At 41.0% G+C, this 23,622-nt stretch overlaps 1 protein-coding gene across 1 annotated transcript in view; it reads left to right on the top strand.

The window, feature by feature from the left end:
* Nucleotides 1-23,622, top strand: part of FRRS1 (ferric chelate reductase 1) — a 50,660-nt gene that overhangs the window by 21,793 nt on the left and 5,245 nt on the right. The window contains exons 6-13 of the mRNA XM_082266133.1: nucleotides 1,361-1,543; nucleotides 4,930-5,028; nucleotides 8,241-8,388; nucleotides 8,466-8,579; nucleotides 13,321-13,436; nucleotides 14,738-14,824; nucleotides 20,437-20,534; nucleotides 23,238-23,296. Of these exons, the coding sequence (XP_082122259.1) occupies nucleotides 1,361-1,543; nucleotides 4,930-5,028; nucleotides 8,241-8,388; nucleotides 8,466-8,579; nucleotides 13,321-13,436; nucleotides 14,738-14,824; nucleotides 20,437-20,534; nucleotides 23,238-23,296 (904 nt within the window). The remainder of the gene's footprint in view (nucleotides 1-1,360; nucleotides 1,544-4,929; nucleotides 5,029-8,240; nucleotides 8,389-8,465; nucleotides 8,580-13,320; nucleotides 13,437-14,737; nucleotides 14,825-20,436; nucleotides 20,535-23,237; nucleotides 23,297-23,622) is intronic.

Raw genomic sequence — 23,622 nt, forward strand, 5'->3', positions numbered from 1 at the left:
CTCAGGTCTTTTGCAGACTCCATCAGGTTTTCTTCCAGAATGGTCCTGTATTTGGCTCCATCCATCTTCCCATCAATTTTAACCATCTTCCCTGTCCCTGCTGAAGAAAAGCAGGCCCAAACCATGATGCTACCACCACCCTGTTTGACAGTGGGATGGTGTGTTCAGGGTGATGAGCTGTGTTGCTTTTACGCCAAACTTGACCTTTTGCATTGTTGCCAAAAAGTTCAATTTTGGTTTCATCTGACCAGAGCACCTCCTTCCACATGTTTGGTGTGTCTCCCAGGTGGCTTGTGGCAAACTTTAAACAACACTTTTTATGGATATCTTTAAGAAATGGCTTTCTTCTTGCCACTCTTCCATAAAGGCCAGATTTGTGCAGTATACGACTGATTGTTATCCTATGGACAGAGTCTCCCACCTCAGCTGTAGATCTCTGCAGTTCATCCAGAGTGATCATGGGCCTCTTGGCTGCATCTCTGATCAGTCTTCTCCTTGTATGAGCTGAAAGTTTAGAGGGACGGCCAGGTCTTCGTAGATTTGCAGTGGTCTGATACTCCCATTTCAATATTATCGCTTGCAGTGCTCCTTGGGATGTTTAAAGCTTGGGAAATCTTTTTGTATCCAAATCCGGCTTTAAACTTCTCCACAACAGTATCTCGGACCTGCCTGGTGTGTTCCTTGTTCTTCATGATGCTCTCTGCGCTTTAAAGGGACCTCTGAGACTATCAGAGTGCAGGTGCATTTATACGGAGACTTGATTACACAGGTGGATTCTATTTATCATCATTAGTCATTTAGGTCAACATTGGATCATTCAGAGATCCACACTGAACTTCTGGAGAGAGTTTGCTGCACTGAAAGTAAAGGGGCTGAATAATTTTGCATGCCCAATTTTTCAGTTTTTTATTTGTTAACAAAGTTTGAAATATCCAATAAATTTCGTTCCACTTCATGATTGTGTTGCACTTGTTGTTGATTCTTCACAAAAAAATAGTTTTTATATCTTTGTTTGAAGCCTGAAATGTGGCAAAAGGTCGCAAAGTTCAAGGGGGCCAAATACTTTCGCAAGGCTCTGTACCTGTAGTAGTAATAACAAAAATCTGCATCTGCTGTGATGTATCTGTAATCAACTCTTTTGGAATAATTTGTCGTGTATTGAATGTTAATTTTGTGTAGTTAACCCAAACCCTGCTCACTGTTCAATCTTAGAATGAACGGTTTGAGGTTTTCAAACCCATAAACTTCCAGTATTCTGTAATATTTGATTTAAAAGTTGCATATATTCGATCTAACAGCATGTTTATTATCATGTAATATAAAATGTTTGACTAAAGTTTTGTTTAATTCATATTTTTAGTTCAGTGCATCTGGATGTGGCCACAGTAAATTCTGCATAAGGAATCCAACTTCTTGTGACCCTGAGCGGGATGTACAGTGCTTTTTCCTGTCCTTCCAGAAGAAAGCGAAGTCCATGCAGATTGAATTGAGCGGACCAGGAAAAGGTTATGTGTCGTTTGCCTTGTCACATGATCAGTGGATGGTTAGTACTCAGCCTATAAGCAGGTTCATTCACCAGTAACCTGCTACAGATTGTAACCCTTCATACTAAGTAATTTTCAGATTGTGTTCAACTGTTTGCCGTGTCTGGAGAGCTTGATACCCAAAGGAAGGTCCAAAACGTTGCTTAGGTTCCAGATTTCTCAGTTTCACTCTTGGTTTTCAGTAATGTTTTGTGTTGTTGATTGTTGACCTTGGGCACCACCAAAATGCTTTTTTTGTTAGACATTTTGAGGTCTAAGATGGAACCTCCTAACCAGGTTTGAGCATTTTTTTTTTTTTTTTTTTCCGGCCACCTGCATTACATTGAAAGTCTGCCATTTGGTGTATCAATTTATTCAAGTCTATTACAGAAACTGCTTGTGTACATTTTGTAAAACGTCATTCAGTTCCTGAAGGGGACTGATTACATAGATGGACTTAACCCCCTTGGTTGACGCACCTCGTTTCCGTTTGCATTTCTTCTACCTGGCAAGTGCTGGGAGCTTTGGACAGGCGCTCGCTATCAAAGCCGCTGTCTCCTTGCTAGCTGCAGTGTTGGGTGACTGTGTGCCAAGAGGGGGCAGCCTGTCTGACATTGCAGCTAGTCACAAGGCACCTAGCGTACTACATGTACTTTGTCACATCAGAAACTGAATAATGAAATAAAGTGATAATTCTTGGCATGACTGAAGAAAGTTGTATGAAAAATCTATTGGCCTAAGGTGTGTGTGTGTGTGTTTTTGCAATAGTCAAAAGCTTGGTGTTTAATGGGGGGAAAAAAAAAAAAAAAAGATTAAGAGGGGGAGGATAAATGAGGCTAACTATACACCGCAGTAGTCTGAATTGTAATGTGGGAAAAACAGATTAGCACCTGCAAAACTGGTGCTTGATGGAGCTTTTGGACAAATGGAAAAAACCTTCTCTTCTGGTATGATAATACAACATTGGATTTGTGACCTGTTTTTGTTGATCTGAAGTTACCACAAATGGTTTTCTCAGATTAAACCATTGACTAACACTTTCACACTGTGCTCGGTTCCCTTCTCGCATTTTAGGCTGCTTTCACACTGATCAGTTTTCTAACACTGGTCAGTTGCAGGTCCGTTTGTGTTTCAAAGCCCTGCAAGCTGCATTTTTGGTGCTGTAAAAAAAAAAAAAAACGCACCTCCCCATTGAAATGGATGGAAAACGCATCAAAAACAGTGGTGTTTTTACTGCGTTTGAGTCGCATGCACTGGATATGCATTTTTGACCATGTTTTTGCAACAGCTGTGTGAAAATAGCCTTAGTTTTAATGGAGATTTTATCCTGGCTATTCACCCTAAATAGCTAGTCAGAATAATCTGTGATTCATTGTATTTTTGTGTATGAAGTTATGAGACAGAGCTAGTCACAGTGCGAAACGCGTCAACTTGTACTGTACCCCACATTGTCTGTGATGTCTTTTGCATGAAGGCTCAATAAAGGTGAAGTGTAGTAGGAAATTCCGGATTTCTTTTGATTGTGTATCTGCAGACAAGCTGTGTTAGCGCCTTCACCTAAACCCTGGCTATGCTGTGGATGGATGGCTAATGTGCTCACCTGGAGCAGCTTTCTCTTCAGTAAATAGCTAGTCAAGTTCAGGGTAAACTCCTAATTATTCAGAAAATAAAACAGTATTCATTTAAGTTCATATTTTTAGCACTGATTCTGTATTAATGGCACTGGTCTTCTCAAAAGTGTCAGGTGTCTGATCTGTCAGCCGCAATGTCGCAGTCCAGCTAAAAATCGCTAATCGCTGCCATTACTAGTAAAAAAAAAAAAAATATGACATAAATATATCCCCTAATTTGTAGACACGATCACTTTTGCGCACACCAATCAATATACACTTGGGATTTTTTTTTACCAAAAAATATATGGCCGAATACATATTGGCCTAAATTGACTAAAATTAGGATTTTGATTTTATTAGCAATGTCTTATAGCAGAAAGTAAAAAATATTTTTTTTTTTTTTTTCAGAATTGTCGCTCTTTTTTTGTTTGTAGCGCAAGATATAAGACTGCAGAGGTGATCAAATATCACCAAAAGAAAGCTCTCTTTGTGGGAAAAAAAGTCATCAGTGTTATTTAGCTACAACGTTGCATAACCGCGCAATTGTCAGTTAAAATTACACAAAAAATAGCCTGGTCGTTAAGAGGCGCGTAACCTTCCGGTCCTTAAGTGGTTAATTTGGCTCCTGGATAAATTGACACTAGTATGTGTGTATGTATGAATGTGAGCTATGAGTCTTAAATTGTAAGCTTCTTGAGGGCAGAGACTGATGTAAAGTGCTGCAAAAATTGACAGCGCTATAGAAGTACCAATAATAGATAAAAATATTATGTTATGCCAAACAGGTATTCCTAAGGCTACATTCACACCTGAGCGTAGCGTTTTCGCGCGGTTTTTAGCGCGATTTTAGCGGCGAATTTTACCGCGATTTTTACCGCAATTTTTGTGCAGGCGTTTTTAGATTGAATAGAGACCAATGGAAAACGCCTGTAATCTGCCCAAAAAGAAGCTCATGTACTTTTTTGAGCGTTGGGCGTTTTGCTCACAGCGTCAAAACGCTCAGATGTGAACAGGGGCCATTGAAATTAATAGGATTTGTCTTGTTGGGCGTTTTGAGAGCTGATCCTAGAGCAGAAAAACTCCCCAAAAACGCCCCAAAACGCCTACATGTGAACGGAGCCTAGCCAGTAATCTCTTGCTTTGCATTGTTGTGAAGTCTTATTAGGGCACATATTGTCCCAATTTGGTGTCTTTCAAGCTTTCCTGTAATGGAATAGCTGGAAACATGGATTCATTCATAATGATGGCAAACTCACAAAATTTTACTTTCCCTATTCACAACCACAGGAGGTTGGTATTTCGGGGGAAGTAGCTGGTTGGGAAATTTCCTCTAATAAAGCAGAAATTATTAGAGAGTCTGACCCAATGAGGAACCAATACTGTTTGTGTGGCAGTAATGGGGGGGGGAGAGAGAATCGCCTTGTATACGCTGAATAGCGGTTATGTATGGGCAAGTTACAGAAAGACCAGTAGTCCACACTAGGTGTTTGGTTTGCCCGTTTTATGTACTTGGCAATGGCGCTCTTGTTTATCTTTTCTTGTTGTGCTGTTTTTGATTCCCCATTGTGTACCTGCATCTCATGACAACTTAACTGGGTAATTTCTAAGCTAATGGGTATTATGCCTTTAGGTGTGGCAGCTAAAAATATCATCATTATTGTATTGCATCCTTCACAATTTTACAGTTTATTCCTACAATTTGAGCAGATTTTTATTATTGCCATCTGCTGTGGTTCTATACGTGGTAACTGATTACTTGCTGTCCTACAATCTCTGTTTTTTTGCTTTTGCAGGGTGATGATGACTACTACTTGTGTGTGATAGATGGCAACACAGTTGATGTAAACCCAGCATACACTACAGGACGGATGCACCCAGAAATGGCATCTCCGGTACTGTTGGATTTTCTGTATTTTGGATTCTGCCCCCCCCTCCCTTTATTTTACTTAAAAAAAAAAAAAAAAAAAAATTGTTCACATCTTAATTAGTAATGCTAATAATACTAGGAACGATTGTCCTTAGGTCCGCCCTCCTTTTTTTAGTCTGTTTTATTTAACCCCTTTCTGGCAGCTTTTTCATATTTTGGGAAAGGGCCAAATGCTCAAATTTGGGGTTACTTCAAAGGTATTGATGAAGGCAGCCAGAGCGATGTAGTTAGCATCGCTACCAGTTACTGATAGGTTGGGTTCCCCAACGTTGCATTCATTGCAGGATTGACAATGTAGACTTCATTGAACCTTTAAAATGAACATAAAGTGTATATTAAAATATTATATATTTTTTTTTAATTGCAAACTCCAGTTTCAGCAAATACAAGGTGGTAGCAAAAGTTTGCGATCTATTGTGGGTTGAATTTGGGTGATGTGGGAAAAGCTATACACACAATTAATTCCATACTAGTAAGCACTGATTTATTATACTTGCTGTATATGAAGTTTTTGAAGAATGGCATAATGTGCTACACATCTGATCCCTTGAAATCTTTTTTGTCAATGTATCGGTAAGCTATTACTCTTTCTGGTCTATGACACTTGGTCGTAGGATGTTGTCACAGCTACCATTTTGCCACTGAAACAATTCACTTGACTTTGCTGAGGGTAGGTGGGTATGACTGTAACCCTTCTACCTCTTTTAGTAAATAAATTAACAATGTCAAGCAGGAGATGAGAGAAGGTATCTGAGGTAGCCTGTATCTGAAGAATTGGGAAGGGTTAAAAAGACTGACCTAGAAATATACCTGTGTTTGAGGGATATTCAATAATGAAAATGGTTTCTGAGAGTATGGCATTTGTATCCATTAAATTTGGAAGATCTGAAATGAGCCAAAAAAAAAATGTGTGGCCATTTTAAGTGCACCTGTATCCACAAAGTAGTGCATATGGTTGGCAAAAAAAACTTGCAATTCAAAATTGTGATCAGATGGAATAGCCTTGTGTGGTCCTAAAAGACATTCCCCAGATTCTTACATAACCAGTATCTTGAACTGTTCCCACTGGATTGAATGTACCATGGATTCATTCTATATATGCTACAACAAATTTTGGTCATACCATTTACCGCAAATGCTGCTGGCGTATAAGACGACTGGGTGTATAAGACAACCCCCCTCATTTTCCAGTTAAAATATAGGTTTTGGGCTATACTTGCTGTATAAGACTACCCCCCCCCCCCCCTTCAGCCATTTACACCCACTAATCTGTCAGCCCAAAACAAATGTCCTTAGTCTCTCAGCCGGCTGGAGGTGCGGTAATACTGTATGTACCGTAGCTTCGGCTACATACAGTATATTGGGCTGAGCCAATCACAGCGAACTATGTACTCCTAATAATGAATACAAAGCCAGTTTGGATTGGCTGAGTCAGAGGATGTAACATCATCAGCCTGCCTCTCTGACTCCGCCAATCCGAGCAGACTTTGTATCCATTAATAGAATACATCACTCAACGTGATTGGCTCAGCGCGGTATACTGTATGTAGTCGAAGCTACGGTATATACAGTATTACCACACATCCAGCAGGTTGAGAGATTAGGGACGTTCGTTTTGGGCCAGCTTGGAAGAACCTAATTCTCTTTGCACTTCTGAGACTGCCATTTGGTTGAATTGGAGACCTTCCTTCTCTCTCTATCCTCGTTGCTATATCCTCTGCGAGGCGTTTTTCTGAACTGATAGCCTTATCTTGCAATGAAACCTTTTTGGTGGTAAGTTTTATTAAAATCAACATGTAAAACAATTGCACTCACATATTCCAGTGCCACACATTCTGAGCACTAAGAGCTAAAAGCCTATTCCTTTAGCGCAATGGTTCTCAACTCCTGTCCTCAGGACCCACTAACATGCCAGATTTTAGGTATTACCTTGGGGAGATGCAGACTAGAATACTGCAATCACTGATCAGCAAATATCACCTGTGATGCATTTCAGTCATCTTGCAAACCTGGTCTGTTAGTGGGTCCTGAGGACAGGAGTTGAGAACCACTTCTTTAGAGGGAGTGGCACCACTTCACACTGCTATCCTTGAAGCCAGCGTGTGTTTCACAAACCCAGAAGAAGTTTTGGCCGAAACATGTCAAGGCTTGGTTACTGCATGTGACGTCCCTTCCGGTTTCTGCTTCTGGGTTTGTGGAACACACGTCCGCTTCAAGGATAGCAGTTTGAAGTGGCGGCACTCCAACAGAAAAAAGCTTTCATCTCTAATGCCTCGTACACACGCATCGATTATTGGCTGGGAATTTTCGGCCAACGTCCGATCGGCCGGTTTTCGGCTTGTTAGTATGATGCTTCCGACAACCGACTCCGACTTTTCGGCCGAAAAAAAATCTGGTGTGCAGGCCATAAAATTTTTGTTGGCCGTCAACACAACGGCCGATTTTCCGTCAGTCAGTACAGATTTCGGGCAGACAAAAATCTGATGAGCAAGACTGGGCATGCTCAGAGAAGAAAAAACACACGGAAAGTAAACCAGCACATGACATCACTTCTGAAGTAGATTTTTGTTGGCCGAGAAAATTCGTGTGCAGTCTAGGCACATTCCAACCAACAAAACACCACTCTGGACAAAAGTCGGACGATCGGTCGGCCGATAATCGTTGCGTGTGTACGAGGCATTAGTGTGCGGAATGTGTGGCACTGGATTATGTGAGTGCAATTGTTTTACATGTTGGATTTTAGTAAATATACTTTATGGTTTTGCCCAATGAGGCCCCTTCTTTGTGATTTGTATATCCTGACATTAATAGGAGGAATCAACTGAAGCGATGTGTATGGATGTGAAGGTTTCTCTACTGTCTTGACACTGTGGCACTTTGTGAAATACAAATTCACAAGATAAAAAGGACTTGCATATATTTGGCATATATTTTCTAAGATAACTTTTATTTTTGGCACAATTTTAAGGTTTCCAAAGCACATTGATTGTTATAGAGACTTGATTGGAATTGTATGCACAGTTCTCTTTTAGCACATTGATTAATAGAGCGATTTGATATTACTTTCATTTATTGTTTTTGTTTTATACATTTTGTTTTTCTTTTTGAGATGCTTACCAGTTTAATTTTGCCTGTCCATACTATAATGATAAATATTGTTTGATGTCATGGCTACAGGATGTTCTGCAGGACGTTGCATGGCGTGTGGCAGACGGAGTCCTTCAATGTTCTTTCCGCAGGGCCATCCAAATTCCATCATCTTTAGAGAGGTTTCCTTTAAATGGCAGTTACTACATATTCTTAGCTGATGGGGATGCTGAAAATGGTATGGCTCTGTACATTTAATCTTGTAGCCGTATTTTCACAAACCACACTGTAACTTTTATAAATATTATTTTTAAGGACTGATCAGAAGACATCATAGACAACCCCTAATAACCAACAAAATGTTTAATGTTAGCGGAACTCCTGAGGATGTTGGAGGATCACGAGCTCCGATACTCATCAAATTTCATGGTAAGTTCATGCTTTTTATTTGACCATTACATTTTATAAGACCTTTTATTTACCTTGAGCATGATTACATACAATACAGTGTACAATTCCACAGTTTGACCATACTCTTGACCACCCTCACCTGAGCCAGTACTATAGGCTGGGAGTCTGTAGGTTACAGACCCAGTCTAATTTATGTCCCTCAAGTATTGCAATTCAGGTCATGTTGTCCAGGGCCCCGCAGGTTAATCAGAAGATCTTTACTACAGCGGCTTTAAAAATGTAATGTAAAGTGGCCTATTACAGTTCAGTTAGTATTTTTGTATAGCCAGAAGAAAACTTCCCTTCCTAGAAAAGAATTGAACAATCGACATGCCCTTTACTGGCAGTGTTATGTTGTGCAATATGTATTCCATTATCAAAATTATGCACCCTTTCAACACCGTTGCACTCATACTGTATGCACTTGCAAACTATGAGTGGCTATGTGATAAGACCTCATAATCTTTGTGCTGACAATAAGAAATGATTCTTGGAAAATTGTAATTTGTAATTGTAAATTGAAAAAAGTAATTGAAAGTGTGTATGTGTATGTGTGTGTGTGTGTGTGTGTATGTATATATATATATATGTATATATAATATATATATATATATATATATATATATATATATATATATATATATATATATATATATATATACAGTGGGTACGGAAAGTATTCAGACCCCCTTAAATTTTTCACTCTTTGCTATATTGCAGCCATTTGCTAAAATCATTTAAGTTCATTCTTCTTCCTCATGAATGTACACATAGCACCCCATACTGACAGAAAAACACAGAATTGTTGACATTGTTGCAGATTTAATAAAAAAGAAAAACTGAAATATTACATGGTCCTAAGTATTCAGACCCTTTGCTGTGACACTCATATATTTAACTCAGGTGCTTTCCATTTCTTCTGATCATCCTTGAGATGGTTCTACACCTTCATTTGAGTCCATCTGTGTTTGATTATACTGATTGGACTTGATTAGGAAAGCCACACACCTGTCTATATAAGACCTTCCAGATCACAATGCATGTCAGAGCAAATGAGAATCATGAGGTCAAAGGAACTGCCTGAAGAGCTCAGAGACAGAATTGTGGCAAGGCACAGATCTGGCCAAGGTTACAAAAAGATTTCTGCTGCACTTAAGGTTCCTAAGAGCACAGTGGCCTCCATAATCCTCAAATGGAAGACATTTGGGACGACCAGAACCCTTCCTAGAGCTGGCCGTCCGGCCAAACTGAGCAATCGGGGGAGAAGAGCCTTGGTGAGAGAGGTAAAGAAGAACCCAAAGATCACTGTGGCTGAGCTCCAGAGATGCACTCAGGAGATGGGAGAAAGTTGTAGAAAGTCAACCATCACTGCAGCCCTCCACCAGTCGGGGCTTTATGGCAGAGTGGCCCGACGGAAGCCTCTCCTCAGTGTAAGACACATGAAAGCCCGCATGGAGTTTGCTAAAAAACACCTGAAGGACTCCAAGATGGTGAGAAATAAGATTCTCTGGTCTGATGAGACCAAAATAGAACTTTTTGGCCTTAATTCTAAGCGGTATGTGTGGAGAAAACCAGGCACTGCTCATCACCTGTCCAATACAGTCCCAACAGTGAAGCATGGTGGTGGCAGCATCATGCTGTGGGGGTGTTTTTCAGCTGCAGGGACAGGACGACTGGTTGCAATCGAGGGAAAGATGAATGCGGCCAAGTACAGGGATATCCTGGACAAAAACCTTCTCCAGAGTGCTCTGGACCTCAGACTGGGTCGAAGGTTTACCTTCCAACAAGACAATGACCCTAAGCACACAGCTAAAATAACGAAGGAGTGGCTTCACAACAACTCCGTGACTGTTCTTGAATGGCCCAGCCAGAGCCCTGACTTAAACCCAATTGAGCATCTCTGGAGAGACCTAAAAATGTCTGTCCACCAACGTTTACCATCCAACCTGACAGAACTGGAGAGGATCTGCAAGAAGGAATGGCAGAGGATCCCCAAATCCAGGTGTGAAAGACTTGTTGCATCTTTCCCAAAAAGACTCCTGGCTGTATTAGTTTAAAAGGGGGCTTCTACTAAATACTGAGCAAAGGGTCTGAATACTTAGGACCATGTGATATTTCAGTTCTTCTTTTTTAATAAATCTGCAACAATGTCAACAATTCTGTGTTTTTCTGTCAGTATGGGGTGCTATGTGTACATTCATGAGGAAGAAGAATGAACTTAAATGATTTTAGCAAATGGCTGCAATATAACAAAGAGTGAAAAATTTAAGGGGGTCTGAATACTTTCCGTACCCACTGTGTGTATGTATATGTGTATGTATATAATATATATATATATATATATATATATATATATATATATATATATATATATATATATATATATATATATATATATATATATATATATATATATATACACACACACAATATCTCACAAAAGTGAGTACACCCCTCACATTTTTGTAAATATTTTATTATCTTTTCATGTGACAACACTGAAGAAATTACACTTTGCTACAATGTAAGGTAGTGAGTGTACAGCTTGTATAACAGTGTAAATTTACTGTCCCCTCAAAATAACTCCATTAATGTCTAAACCCCTGGCAACAAAAGTGAGTACACCCCTAAGGTAAAATGTCCTAATTAGGCCCAAAGTGTCAATATTTTGTGTGGCCACCATTATTTTCCAGCACTGCCTTAACCCTCTTGGGCACTGGAGTCCTCTTCCACTCCTCCATGACGACATCACAGAGCTGGTGGATGTTAGAGACCTTGCTCTCCTCCACCTCCCATTTGAGGATGCCCCACAGATGCTCAATAGAGTTTAGCTCTGGAGACATGCTTGGCCAGTCCATCATCTTTACCCTCCGCTTCTTTAGCAAAGCAGTGGTCACCTTGGAGGTGTGTTTGGGGTAATTTATCATGTTGGAATACTGACCTGCAGCCCAGTCTCCAAAGGGAGGGAATCATGCTCTGCTTCAGTATGTCACAGACATGTTGGCATTCATGGTTCCCTCAATGAACTGTAGATACCCAATGCCGGCAACACTCATGCAGCCACAGAACATGACACTCCCACCACCATGCTTGACTGTAGGCAAGACACACTTGTCCTTGTACTCCTCATCTGGTTACTGCGATACACGCTTGACACTATCTGAACCAAAGAAGTTTATCTTGGTCTGATCAGACCACAGGACGTGGTTCCAGTAATCCATGTCCTTAGTTTGCTTGTCTACAGCAAACTGTGGGCTTTCTTATGCATCATCTTTAGAATAGGCTTCCTTCTGGGATGACAGCCATGCAGACCAATTTGATGCAGTGTACGGCGTATGGTCTGAGCACTGACAGGCTGACCTCCGCTCCCACCTCTTCAACCCTTGCAGCAATGCTGGCAGCACTCATACGTCTATTTCCCAAAGACAACCTCTGGATATGACGCTGAGCACGTGCACTCAACTTTTTTGGTCGACAATGGCGAGGCCTGTTCTGAGTGGAACCTGTCCTATTAAACCGCTGTATGGTCTTGGCCACCACACTGCAGCTCTGTTTCTGGGTCTTGGCTATCTTTCAGATCCTCAGAGTTTTTTGCCAGGAGTGGCCATGTTGAACATTCAGTGACCAGTATAAGAGAGTTTGAGCGATAACACCAAATTTAACGCACCTGCTCCCCATTCACACCTGAGACCTTGTAACACTAACGAGTCATATGACACAGAGGAGGGAAAATGGCTAATTGCCCCCATTTTGGAAATTTTCACTTAGGGGTGTACTCACTTTTGTTTCCAGTGGTTTAGACATTAATTGCTGTGTGTTGAGTTATTTTGAGGGGACAGCAAATGTACACTGTTATACAAGCTGTACACTCACTACTTTACATTGTAGCAAAGTGTAATTTCTTCAGTGTTGTCACATGAAAAGATATAACAAAATATTTACAAAAATGTGAGGGATGTACTCACTTTTGTGAGATACTGTGTGTGTGCATACACCCCTCACATTTTTTAAATATCTTATATCTTTTCATGTAACCACACTGAAGAAATGACACTTGTATAACAGTGTAAATATGCTGTCCCCTCAAAATACCTCAACACACAACCATTAATGTCTAAACCGCTGGCAACAAAAGGCCTAATTAGCCATTTTCCCTCCCCGGTGTCATGTGACTCGTTAGTGTTACAAGGTCTCAGGTGTGAATGGGGAGCAGGTTTGGTAAATTTGGTGTTATTGCTCTCACTCTCTCATACTGGTCACTGGAAGTTCAACATGACACCTCATGGCAAAGAACTCTCTGAGGATCTGAAAAAAAGAATTGTTGCTCTACATAAAGATGGCCTAGGCTATAGGAAGATTTGCTACAATATAGGAAGATTGCCAAGACCCTGAAACTGAGCTGCAGCACGGTGGCCAAGACAATACAGCCGCTTAACAGGACAGAATAGGCCTCGCCATGGTCGACCAAAGAAGTTGAGTGCATGTGCTCAACATTGTATCCAGAGGTTGAAGCTTCGCTTTAAGCATTTCCCCTCATTGTCTCATTTAGGTTTGTCAAAAAGACAAATAGGGATGGTGGGAGATGAAGCCTTCTATATTCAAAATTTTTAAAGAAATTTACAAATACAATTTAACTGTATTTGAAACCAAAATTGCAAATATTGGACAACAGGTACAGTCGTATTGGGGCAGATTTTCCCATTACTTATTTCTTTAATAGGTGCAATGATGTTCCTGGCCTGGATGACCACGGTTAGCATTGGTGTTCTTGTCGCCCGCTTCTTCAAACCTATCTGGCCAACATCAACATTGTGTGGAGTGAAGATTTGGTTCCAGGTGAGGAACAGATTATTATATTAAACAAGTCCTTGCTCCTTTTTTTTTTTTTAAGCTAGCATTAAATATACAGTATGGCTCTTTTAGAAGATGGGTCACTTTTAAGTAAATTTGCAAAGTTGAAAATAAATTTAAAGGAGAAGAATGGCATAGTACAAATAAATAGCACTATCTACCTGGCTTCGTCAAACCAATCTGGCCAACATCAACATTGTGTGGAGTGAAAATTTGGTTCCAGGTGAGGAACAGATTATTATATTAGACAAGTCCTTCGTCTTCTTTTTTTTTTTCTTTTTTTTTTTTTTTTAAGCTAGCATTAAATATACAGTATGGATCATTTAGAAGATGGGTCACTTTAAGTAAATTTGCAAAGCTGAAAATTTAAAGGAGAAGAGCCTAGTACAAATGGCACTACCTACCCTCCCCTTAGATAAGCTGTTATTTCTTTCATCTGTTGCTCCGTTTTTGCTGTGTCCCCATTCGAAGTCCTGGTTAGGGCTAAGTAGCAGTCTACTTCAGGTTTGAAAGTTTAGAGGGGTCGATTACGCCACAAGCTTGAACGCGCATGCTTGTCATGTGGCTCTGTTTCCATGGCAATGTGACCTCCCACTGCCAACAAGAAACGGGAGGCACATAACGGTATGCTAAGCTGGGGGAGGGGGGGGGTGCAACTCCAGGAGACTGCACTGTACAAGAAAAATATAATTTAATTTTTCTTCAGATGAGCTGAAGCACAGCTGAACTTCAGGGAGTGCTCAGACTTGCATGAGGCAATGTCAGTCATACAGAGGAAAAAAGAAGGCGGTGGATCCTGACATGATTGTCGAGATGATGCTGGGTGATAGACCTTAGCCCCTCCCAGAATACAACTTTTTTTTTTTTTTATTGTGGTCCTTTGAAAGCGACAGTTGACTTGCCAGCACAATGGCCTTGTCAGACACCTGGTCCCCTGCCCTGTGTTTTGGTTCCTCCTACTAGCTCCTACATCACTACTAGACTCCAATAGTGATGTCCTCAGAAGGACCCATGGCACAGCAAGCCAGGTTTGACTAGGTGTTCCTAAAAAGCTGCATACTAGTTCCACAGCAGTTGCCTTACCTCCAATAATGGTTTGCAGCTTCTTTGTTCCCCTGAAGCTAGCATGTAGCTTTTGAGTTAGACAAAGTTCCCCCATGTCATCGGTCCAATGAAACAGTTGAAACCAGTCAAATGCTTCCCCTTATGTAACCAGTTATTTTAAAATAGACCAAGAGTCTACAAAGTTTTTAGAGTCTTACATTTGTTGTTTCTTCTTTTACCAGGTGCATCGTATTCTTATGGTGACCACAGTGATGCTAACAGCAGTGGCTTTTGTACTTCCTTTCTTATACCGTCGTAAATGGAGTAATGTAAGCAAAAATATGATCTCTGTAAAAGCACAGTTCATAATGTGTCAAGTCTGAAGTGTACATTAAGATGAAACTACATGCATTATAGGGAAATCGTAGTCTATTTTCAGTTATTGCAGTGCTTGCCTTAAAACAGAACTGGAACTTTTTGCATTGGAGCTCCCCCACCCCCATGCTGCCATTTGTAATTCCAGGACATAAGCGTTATTGTCTTGAATTGAGACAGCGCAATGATGACTTAGGTGGATTGCAAAGACAGTTTTTTTTTTTTTTTTTAATCTTAACGCATTAAATGCATTAAGATAAAAAAAACCTGTGTGCTGCAGCCTCCCTGAGGCCCATCTTTATCCAGCGATGTTGCATGAGTTTCTCAGCTGCCCGGGACTCCCCTACTCATTGGCTAAATAGAGCAGCACAGCGCTATTGGCTCCCACTGCTGTCAACCAAAATCAGTCAGCCAATCAGGAGAGAGAGGGGGCAGGGCTGGGTTCCGGCTCCGAGTATGAATGGGCACATGGAGCTGCGGGTTGGCTCGGGTGCCCCCATAGCAAGCTGCCTGCAGTGGGGGCACTAAACAGGAGGGAAGGGCCAAAAGCACAGAAGAGGGACCCAAGAAGAGGAGGGGTCGGGTCACTCTGTGTAAAACCACTGCACAGAGCAGGTAAGTAGAACATGTTTGTTATTTAAAATAAAAAGAATTTACAATCACTTAAAGCTAGACAGGAGAATTTTTGTGGTTGGGGGATTTCTTATGAGATCTGATATATCGACCAGCTTGACCTGGCATTAGAAATCAATTTAGGCTCCATGCACACTAGTGTTTTTTTCATTAGCTCAAAAAATGCTTGATGAAAAATGCTGACAATAGCATTTTAGTAGCTTTTATAAGATTTTATGACCATTAGCCTTTTATTAGTGTTTTAGCTGTACATGAAGGAAAAAAAAAAGCTCTAAAAAGCTGTTAGTAGCATTTAGAAGCAATTAGGAGCATTCAGTGTTTTTTTCTGCTTGAAAACGCTCCAGAAACTGCTCCTAGGCACTAAAGCTCAAAAAATGCTAATAGCCTAAAGTAGTGTCCATGGACACATAGGATAACACTATTTTGCTTCTAGAAACAGAAAGAAAATGCTACAAAAAGCATCTAGGAACCTAAAAAACCCTAATGTCTATTGGAGACTGGGATGGAAGCATGGGATTCCAGCTTTGACTATGGCCTTCATATTAGTATTTGCTTGCTCTTTATTATTTTTGTTGTCCTAATTATAGAGCTTGTTAGATGACCCCAGTAAAAGGTGATCCCTATGCAATTCTCCTATTAAAAATTGAGTTGCACTGTCGGCCACACAGGGTGGGCATTGTTTTTAGTAATTGACCTGGCCCTGACTTGTATTGTGAGAAGTAGTCTCACCTGTATAACCAGTTGTGAAGCACCAAAGGCTGTTGTTGCTATCCTCTTGAAAATTCTAGGTTCCTGTTATGCTGATCCAGAACAAGTAACCAGATCAAGAATGTCAAGGTAAAAGCAGAGGCCTTTTTCTACATTCTTGTTCTGACTCAAAATATTGAAGCCAGAATGGTCAGCAGGACAGCCAGCCTGACAGCTAGCATTTGCAAGGAGGAGTGTTTTTATATCAAAGGGGTAAATTGCCTTTACCAAAATAAAGGTGTAGGCTATTAACTTGACTCCCAAGTCTGGCCAAAAAACTCCCAGAGACGGGGTCCTCCCGTTTGTCCTTGTTGTCTGGATGTTGCGATTGGAATCAGAGAGAGAACTCACTCCTGTGATAGTGGGGGCGAGCAGTAATGGCTGGGAGTGTCTTGACAATCTCCAAGCAGTATGGGGGGACACCATCACAGAGTTTTTCTGCCAGGTTTCAGGAGGTACATAAATAGCCTACACCTATAGCAAGGCATTTTTTGACTTGGTCAAAGGTGTACAGTTGTTTTTTATCTACCAGCGCCCCTTACCTGCATAGGCAGTTTTTTTTGTAAATTATATACCGTGCCTTGCGAAAGTATTCGGCCCCCTTGAACTTTGCGACCTTTTGCCACATTTCAGGCTTCAAACATAAAGATATAAAACTGTAATTTTTTGTGAAGAATCAACAAGTGGGACACAATCATGAAGTGGAACGAAATTTATTGGATATTTCAAACTTTTTTAACAAATAAAAAACTGAAAAATTGGGCGTGCAAAATGATTCAGCCCCTTTACTTTCAGTGCAGCAAACTCTCTCCAGAAGTTCAGTGAGGATCTCTGAATGATCCAATGTTGACCTAAATGACTAATGATGATAAATAGAATCCACCTGTGTGTAATCAAGTCTCCGTCTAAATGCACCTGCACTGTGATAGTCTCAGAGGTCTGTTTAAAGTGCAGAGAGCATTATGAAAAACAAGGAACACACCAGGCAGGTCCGATATACTGTTGTGGAGAAGTTTAAAGCCGGATTTGGATACAAAAAGATTTCCCAAGCTTTAAACATCCCAAGGAGCACTGTGCAAGCGATAATATTGAAATGGAAGGAGTATCAGACCACTGCAAATCTACGAAGACCTGGCCGTCCCTCTAAACTTTCAGCTCATACAAGGAGAAGACTGATCAGAGATGCAGCCAAGAGGCCCATGATCACTCTGGATGAACTGCAGAGATCTACAGCTGAGGTGGGAGACTCTGTCCATAGGACAACAATCAGTCGTATACTGCACAAATCTGCCCTTTTTATGGAAGAGTGGCAAGAAGAAAGCCATTTCTTAAAGATATCCATAAAAAGTGTCGTTTAAAGTTTGCCACAAGCCACCTGGGAGACACACCAAACATGTGGAAGAAGGTGCTCTGGTCAGATTAAACCAAAATCTAACTTTTTGGCAACAATTTAAAACGTTATGTTTGGCTTAAAAGCAACACAGCTCATCACCCTGAACACACTATCCCCGCTGTCAAACATGGTGGTGGCAGCATAATGGTTTGGGCCTGCTTTTCTTCAGCAGGGACAGGGGAGATGGTTAAAATTGATGGGAAGATGGATGGAGCCAAATACAGGACCATTCTGGAAGAAAACCTGATGGAGTCTTCAAAAGACCTGAGACTGGGACGGAGATTTGTCTTCCAACAAGACAATGATCCAAAACATAAAAGCAAAATCTACAATGGAATGGTTCACAAATAAACATATCCAGGTGTTAGAATGGCCAAGTCAAAGTCCAGACCTGAATCCAATCGAGAATCTGTGGAAAGAACTGAAAACAGCTGTTCACAAACGCTCTCTATCCAACCTCACTGAGCTCGAGCTGTTTTGCAAGGAGGAATGGGCAAAAATTTCAGTCTCTCGATGTGCAAAACTGAAAGAGACAGACCCCAAGCGACTTACAGCTGTAATCGCAGCAAAAGGTGGCGCTACAAAGTATTAACTTAAGGGGGCTGAATAATTTTGCAAGCCCAATTTTTCAGTTTTTTATTTGTTAAAGTTTGAAATATCCAATAAATTTCATTCCACTTCATGATTGTGTCCCACTTGTTGATTCTTCACAAAAAATTATAGTTTTATATCTTTTATGTTTGAAGCCTGAAATGTGGCAAAAGGTCGCAAAGTTCAAGGGGGCCGAATACTTTTGCAAGGCACTGTACAACCTATTATGAGTGGAATATATAGGCTATCATTGCTGACCTCCTTTAGAAAATGGTGATTCTCCTGTTACAGTAATTTCTGAGTTACTGACCTGGAACAAGCATGCAGTAATTGAATCAAGACATCCCTATTCTGCATATTTTTTGCTTTAGAATGCTTAGTAACCTCAGCATTCTAAATTAGCCATCGGCTGTAGAATTTATGTTGATGACAGTTGCACCTTTTTAAAGTGGTTTTATAGGCTCAAGTTCTTTTACCTTCATGCATTCTGTGCAGTGGACGCCCAGCCCCCCCCCCCCCCCCCTAATATTCACCCGAGCTCCTGCTCAATTCAGCAGTGTGCACGAGAGCTGAGATTCTCATTCCTCATCGGCTGAGCCAGCAGTGTACGTGCAGGAGTGTGCTACGTGCAGGGTGCAGGAGTGTGCTACGTGCAGGGTGCAGGAGTGTGCTACGTGCAGGGCGCAGGAGTGTGCTACGTGCAGGAGTGTGCTACGTGCAGGGTGCAGGAGTGTGCTACGTGCAGGGTGCAGGAGTGTGCTACGTGCAGGACTGTGCTACGTGCAGGAGTGTGCTTGCTACGTGCAGTAGTGTAATGTGTGCAGGGTTGAGGAGTTTAATGTGCAGGGTTCAGGTCTCTTTCACAGGCTTTCCACATCTCATTTTCACATCAGCACCTCTCTCCCCCAATACCCCCCCTCTGAACACATCTCCGTCTATAGCCCTCACCTCTCTCTCATCTGTCCCCGCCAGTAGTGCATTCAGGGCAGGCAGGTATATGTAAGAGCTGTGCGCTGCCAAGGGGAAAGCTGTCCTTGTAAACACAGAAGGCTTCTGTGTGTTTACAAGTGATGGTGGGGAGAGCCAGAGGTGGCAAATGGGAGTTCTGCCACATTCTTGCTGAAAAAAAAGCCCTGGCTGCAAGAGCCACACGAAATGGCCTAGAGGGCTGGATTCGGCTCCCGGGCCTTGGGTTTAACACCTGTGCTATATATAAGGCCTTATGCACACAGGAGGTGAGGAGGATGAAAATATATATGTTCTGTTAAAAATTCCCTTGTCTGGGGCGTTACAAGCGCCGTGTAAAGCAATTCACTTCTATGGAGGCTGTGTGCCACTTGCAACTCATCTTGCGTGGAATTTTGCACTGGACAAATTTTCAGCTTCTCACCATCCGTGTGCATGAGGCCTTATATCAGCAGAGCCATCTCGATAAGTCATCAGTGATGGAACAGAATATAGTGTGATTTGATATACTGATTGAGGAGATTTGCCTTGAGCCCTTATGTTCACAAATGTTAGGGCTCAGCAGGTAATGGTTGCTTTTTCATATTTCCAAAGCTGGTATTTTCTTTTGAAAAAAAAAAAAAAAAGCAAGCACTAGTATAGCTGCATTCTTTTCTAGTTCAAAGCAGGTAGCCTGAGTTTTTTTGCTATCTGTGTCCCATTGGGGAAATTTCCCTTCACTTCCTGTGCCATAGCCAAAACAGAAAGTAAGAGGAGATGCTGCAAATTAAGGGAATCCATTGGGGCCTGGTCACCAGAACTATTGTTTCCCATTGGAAGATTTCCCCTCTATTACTATTCTAATGTCAACCCAATATTTGGAAATTTCCTAAATCCGACAAATAGAGAGGGTGAATTTCCCTAACTGGGGCAAAAGTAGCAATAAAAACAGGTGTTCTAATCCCTCTCCGCTCTATCTATGGCTTTTATACTTGAATTTTACTGCGTCAGGCTCTGGGTCTTCTGATCACTGCCTACAGATTAAAATGACCTTTTAATACTTAGATGCTATATTATTTTGCTATGCTTACAAGAGTACATGTGTCTGTGCAATAGAAAGGTAATTGGTAGGGGTGTGTCTGCGTGGGAAGTGCTGCTCTGGGGGACATTAAGTTATCCCCTTTTTACTGATGTATAAGATTTTGGAAGACCATTTGTTTTTGTATTGATAATGAATGAAATGTTCTTTGTTTGCAGCGGGCAGGTTATCATCCGTATTTGGGCTGTGTTGTTATGGCTTTGGCAGTTCTACAGCCTGTGATGGCAATCTTCAGACCTCCACCTCGTAGTCCCAGGTATAAAATCTGCTACAACAAATTTCTTCCAATAAAGAATCTGTTGATTTACCATGAGAGAAATGCAGAGGCTGCTGTAGATAACATGCTTCTGGAAAGGCAATCTGCCTGGTTATCATGTTGTGACCCTCTGAGTGCCTCAGTGTTTCTGATCCAGAACAAGTATTCATCAATTTAAGTCAGAACTTCTGATATGTATACTTGTTTCAGGTCAGCAACTCAGGGTTCAAGTTGGGGCAGCCAGGCAACTATCATTTTTAGGTCTGCAGTGGCAGCCTGTTCTTTTAAAATGGTGCAGCGCATAAATTAACAATGTGAATAAATTTGGAAACAAAATAAACACACCGTGATGAGCATTAATAAGTGCAAAAGTGAATCAAAGATAAAAAATCCAAAGTGAATCAAAAGTAAAAAGTGCCAAATATAATTCCTTATGTGCTTGAAAAAAGATCCAGGAGTAGCCAAAGTGACACTCAGAAGAAAGTCCACACATGAGGCTTACCAGAAAACCAGTGACCCCCTTATGCAGGGTGGTCAATGCTCGCTTGTATAACCAGAGGAAAACGAACACCAGCATATGGAAATCCCAGTGGAAGTATGTGTGTTATTCGATGATCAATCTCCTGTTTGTTCTCAGCAGACCAGAACGTATGCAAAATAACCTGCCCTAAGCTTTTTATGACCTCTCTTGTCTATTTCACAACTGACCTGCCCTAAGCGATCAGAACCATCTCTCAGCTTTCCCAGTTTCAGATAACACATTCACACCCCGACGGTGCTACCGTCACAGTATGTGTACAAATTTCCTTGTGCCTATTCATGGTTTTGAGGTATCTTTTTTTTTTTGTGCTCTAACCTCAACATCACTGTTCCTAGCGGACAACCAGCAAAAGTTGAATGTTTTAGGGGCATAAGGCAATAAAGGCTGATTTTATAAAAGTTGATGCCCCAACCCAAAATAAGAGTTTAACCGCTTGCCTACCGTCCGCCTCAGTTGTACGGCAGCAGTCTGGCACTCCCAGGCAAAGTGCCGTACATGTACGGAGCTAGGGGGCGATCGCGCTCTGCCGGAGGCACGCTCCTGCCCCCGCTCATTGGCTGGGGAGGCAGTGCGTGTGACCGGCAGCTCCGATGCCCGCCAGCCACTCGCGATCTCCCGCTGCAGTGAGAGAAGGACAGACGGCTGATGTAAACACAGCCGTCTGTCATTCTCACTAAAGTAATCATAGAGGCTATGCGATCCTGCTATGTAGGATCACGTGTCTCTGTGATTACATCACAAGCCATGCCCCTCCACAGTTAGAATCACGCCCCTAGGGACAAAAACGTAACCCCTTGATCACCAGTAAAGTTAACCCCTTCCCTGCCAGTGTCATTGTTACAGTAACAGTGCATATTTATAGCACTGATTACTGTAGTAATGTCACTGTTACTCCCAAAAGTGTCAAAAATGTCAGTCAGGGGTCCGATCTGTCCGCTGCAATGTCGCAGTCCGGCAAAAAAAATCGCAGATCGCCGCCATTACTAGTTTAAAAAAAAAAACAATAAAAATCACAAATCTTTCCGTAGTTAGTAAACGCAATAACTTTTGCGCAAACCAATCAAAATACACTTATTGTGATTTTTTTTTTTTTTTACCAAAAATATGTAGCAAAAAACAAATTGGTCTAAAATGTTAAATTTTTTGTTTTTTACTTTTTGTTTTGAGAATTTCATCTAAAAGAATGTGAAAAATATTATTTTTTCAAAATTGTCGCTCTTTTTTTGTTTATAGTGCAAAAAATAAAAATCGCACAGGTGATCAAATACCACCAAAAGAAAGCTCTGTTTGTGGAAAAAAAAGGACATCAATTTTGTTTAGGTACAGCATCGCACGACCGTGCAATTGTCTGTTAAATTCATGCAGTGCTGAATCACAAAATAGAGCCTGGTCTTTGAGCAGCCAAATCTTCCGGGGCTAAAGTGGTTAAAGGGCCTTTTAAAGTACCAAGTCTGTACTTGTAGGAAGTCCAGTATAATTCTGTCTGTTGACTTTTTCTGCATTGCCCAAAATAAAATGTTTTCAAAAAAAGAGCAAATGTGTTCAGTCCCTCTTGCCTACCACTTTGCAGTGCTTTGTGTCCCCGGCAGGGGCTTAGTCGATTTTATGCAGATACTGATTTTTTTTTAGGCTCTTTTTGCATAGGGTTTTTATGGGATTTTGGGGTGGATCTGGGTATTTTGTGCCACTGAAAAACCAAGGATGAACAGGTAAGGGGTTTGTTTATCTTAAGCTAGGCAAATCATATTTTATATTGTAATGTAAGATGCTTAGCTTTACTAATGATTGTGAACGAAAATACCCATTGAAGAGCTGGGAACCACTGGACTGGACAAAAATTCATGTCCATGTCAGGAATATTCCTGTTGACCCATTACTCTGAGTTGGACAGTTGAGTAGACCGGTTTGAAATCCTATCTGACTTTTAGTCTTTTGTCTGCATTAGACAAAATTAACATAATAAACTGGCTGTAATGCTCTTCTTGATTCTGTTCATAAAGTTTTTGTAAAATAAATCCAATCTGTCTGCTGTTATCTTTTAGTATATTTATATGAAAGTAATTTCATTTTGTTACTGGTTTCTCTAGTTACATCCAACAAATTGGTTATATCCATTTTTTATGTGTTTTCAAATTTACTAAATGTTTTTTTTATTGATACAGGAGGTCTATTTTTAATTGGACACACTGGGGAGGTGGCACAGCTGCCAGAATTATAGCAGGTATGTCATATAATTTATAGTCTTTACATTCCTGAACTGTCACAGTAAGGACCTGCGTTGATGGGCTTTGGACATGTTTTAGGACCGATAAATCTTGTTTTGAGGAGCGTTCAGCCTGTATTTGACCTTCTTTAGACCTGCAGTTGATCTTTCTATGCTGCTTCAGCCTGTCTCCTACTGCTTTTGCAATCCCAAGTAAAGTCTTATTTTTAATTGTACCTAGAGGTAAGCCTATAATAAGGCTTACCTCCTAGGTACTGTGAATATCTCCTAAATTTGCACAGTTCAAGAGATATTCAGAGTGCATGCAGCAGATGACGTCATCG

This window comes from Pelophylax lessonae, assembly GCF_965119305.1.
Source record: "Pelophylax lessonae genome assembly, chromosome: 8".
In the NCBI taxonomy this organism is placed as follows: domain Eukaryota; kingdom Metazoa; phylum Chordata; class Amphibia; order Anura; family Ranidae; genus Pelophylax; species Pelophylax lessonae.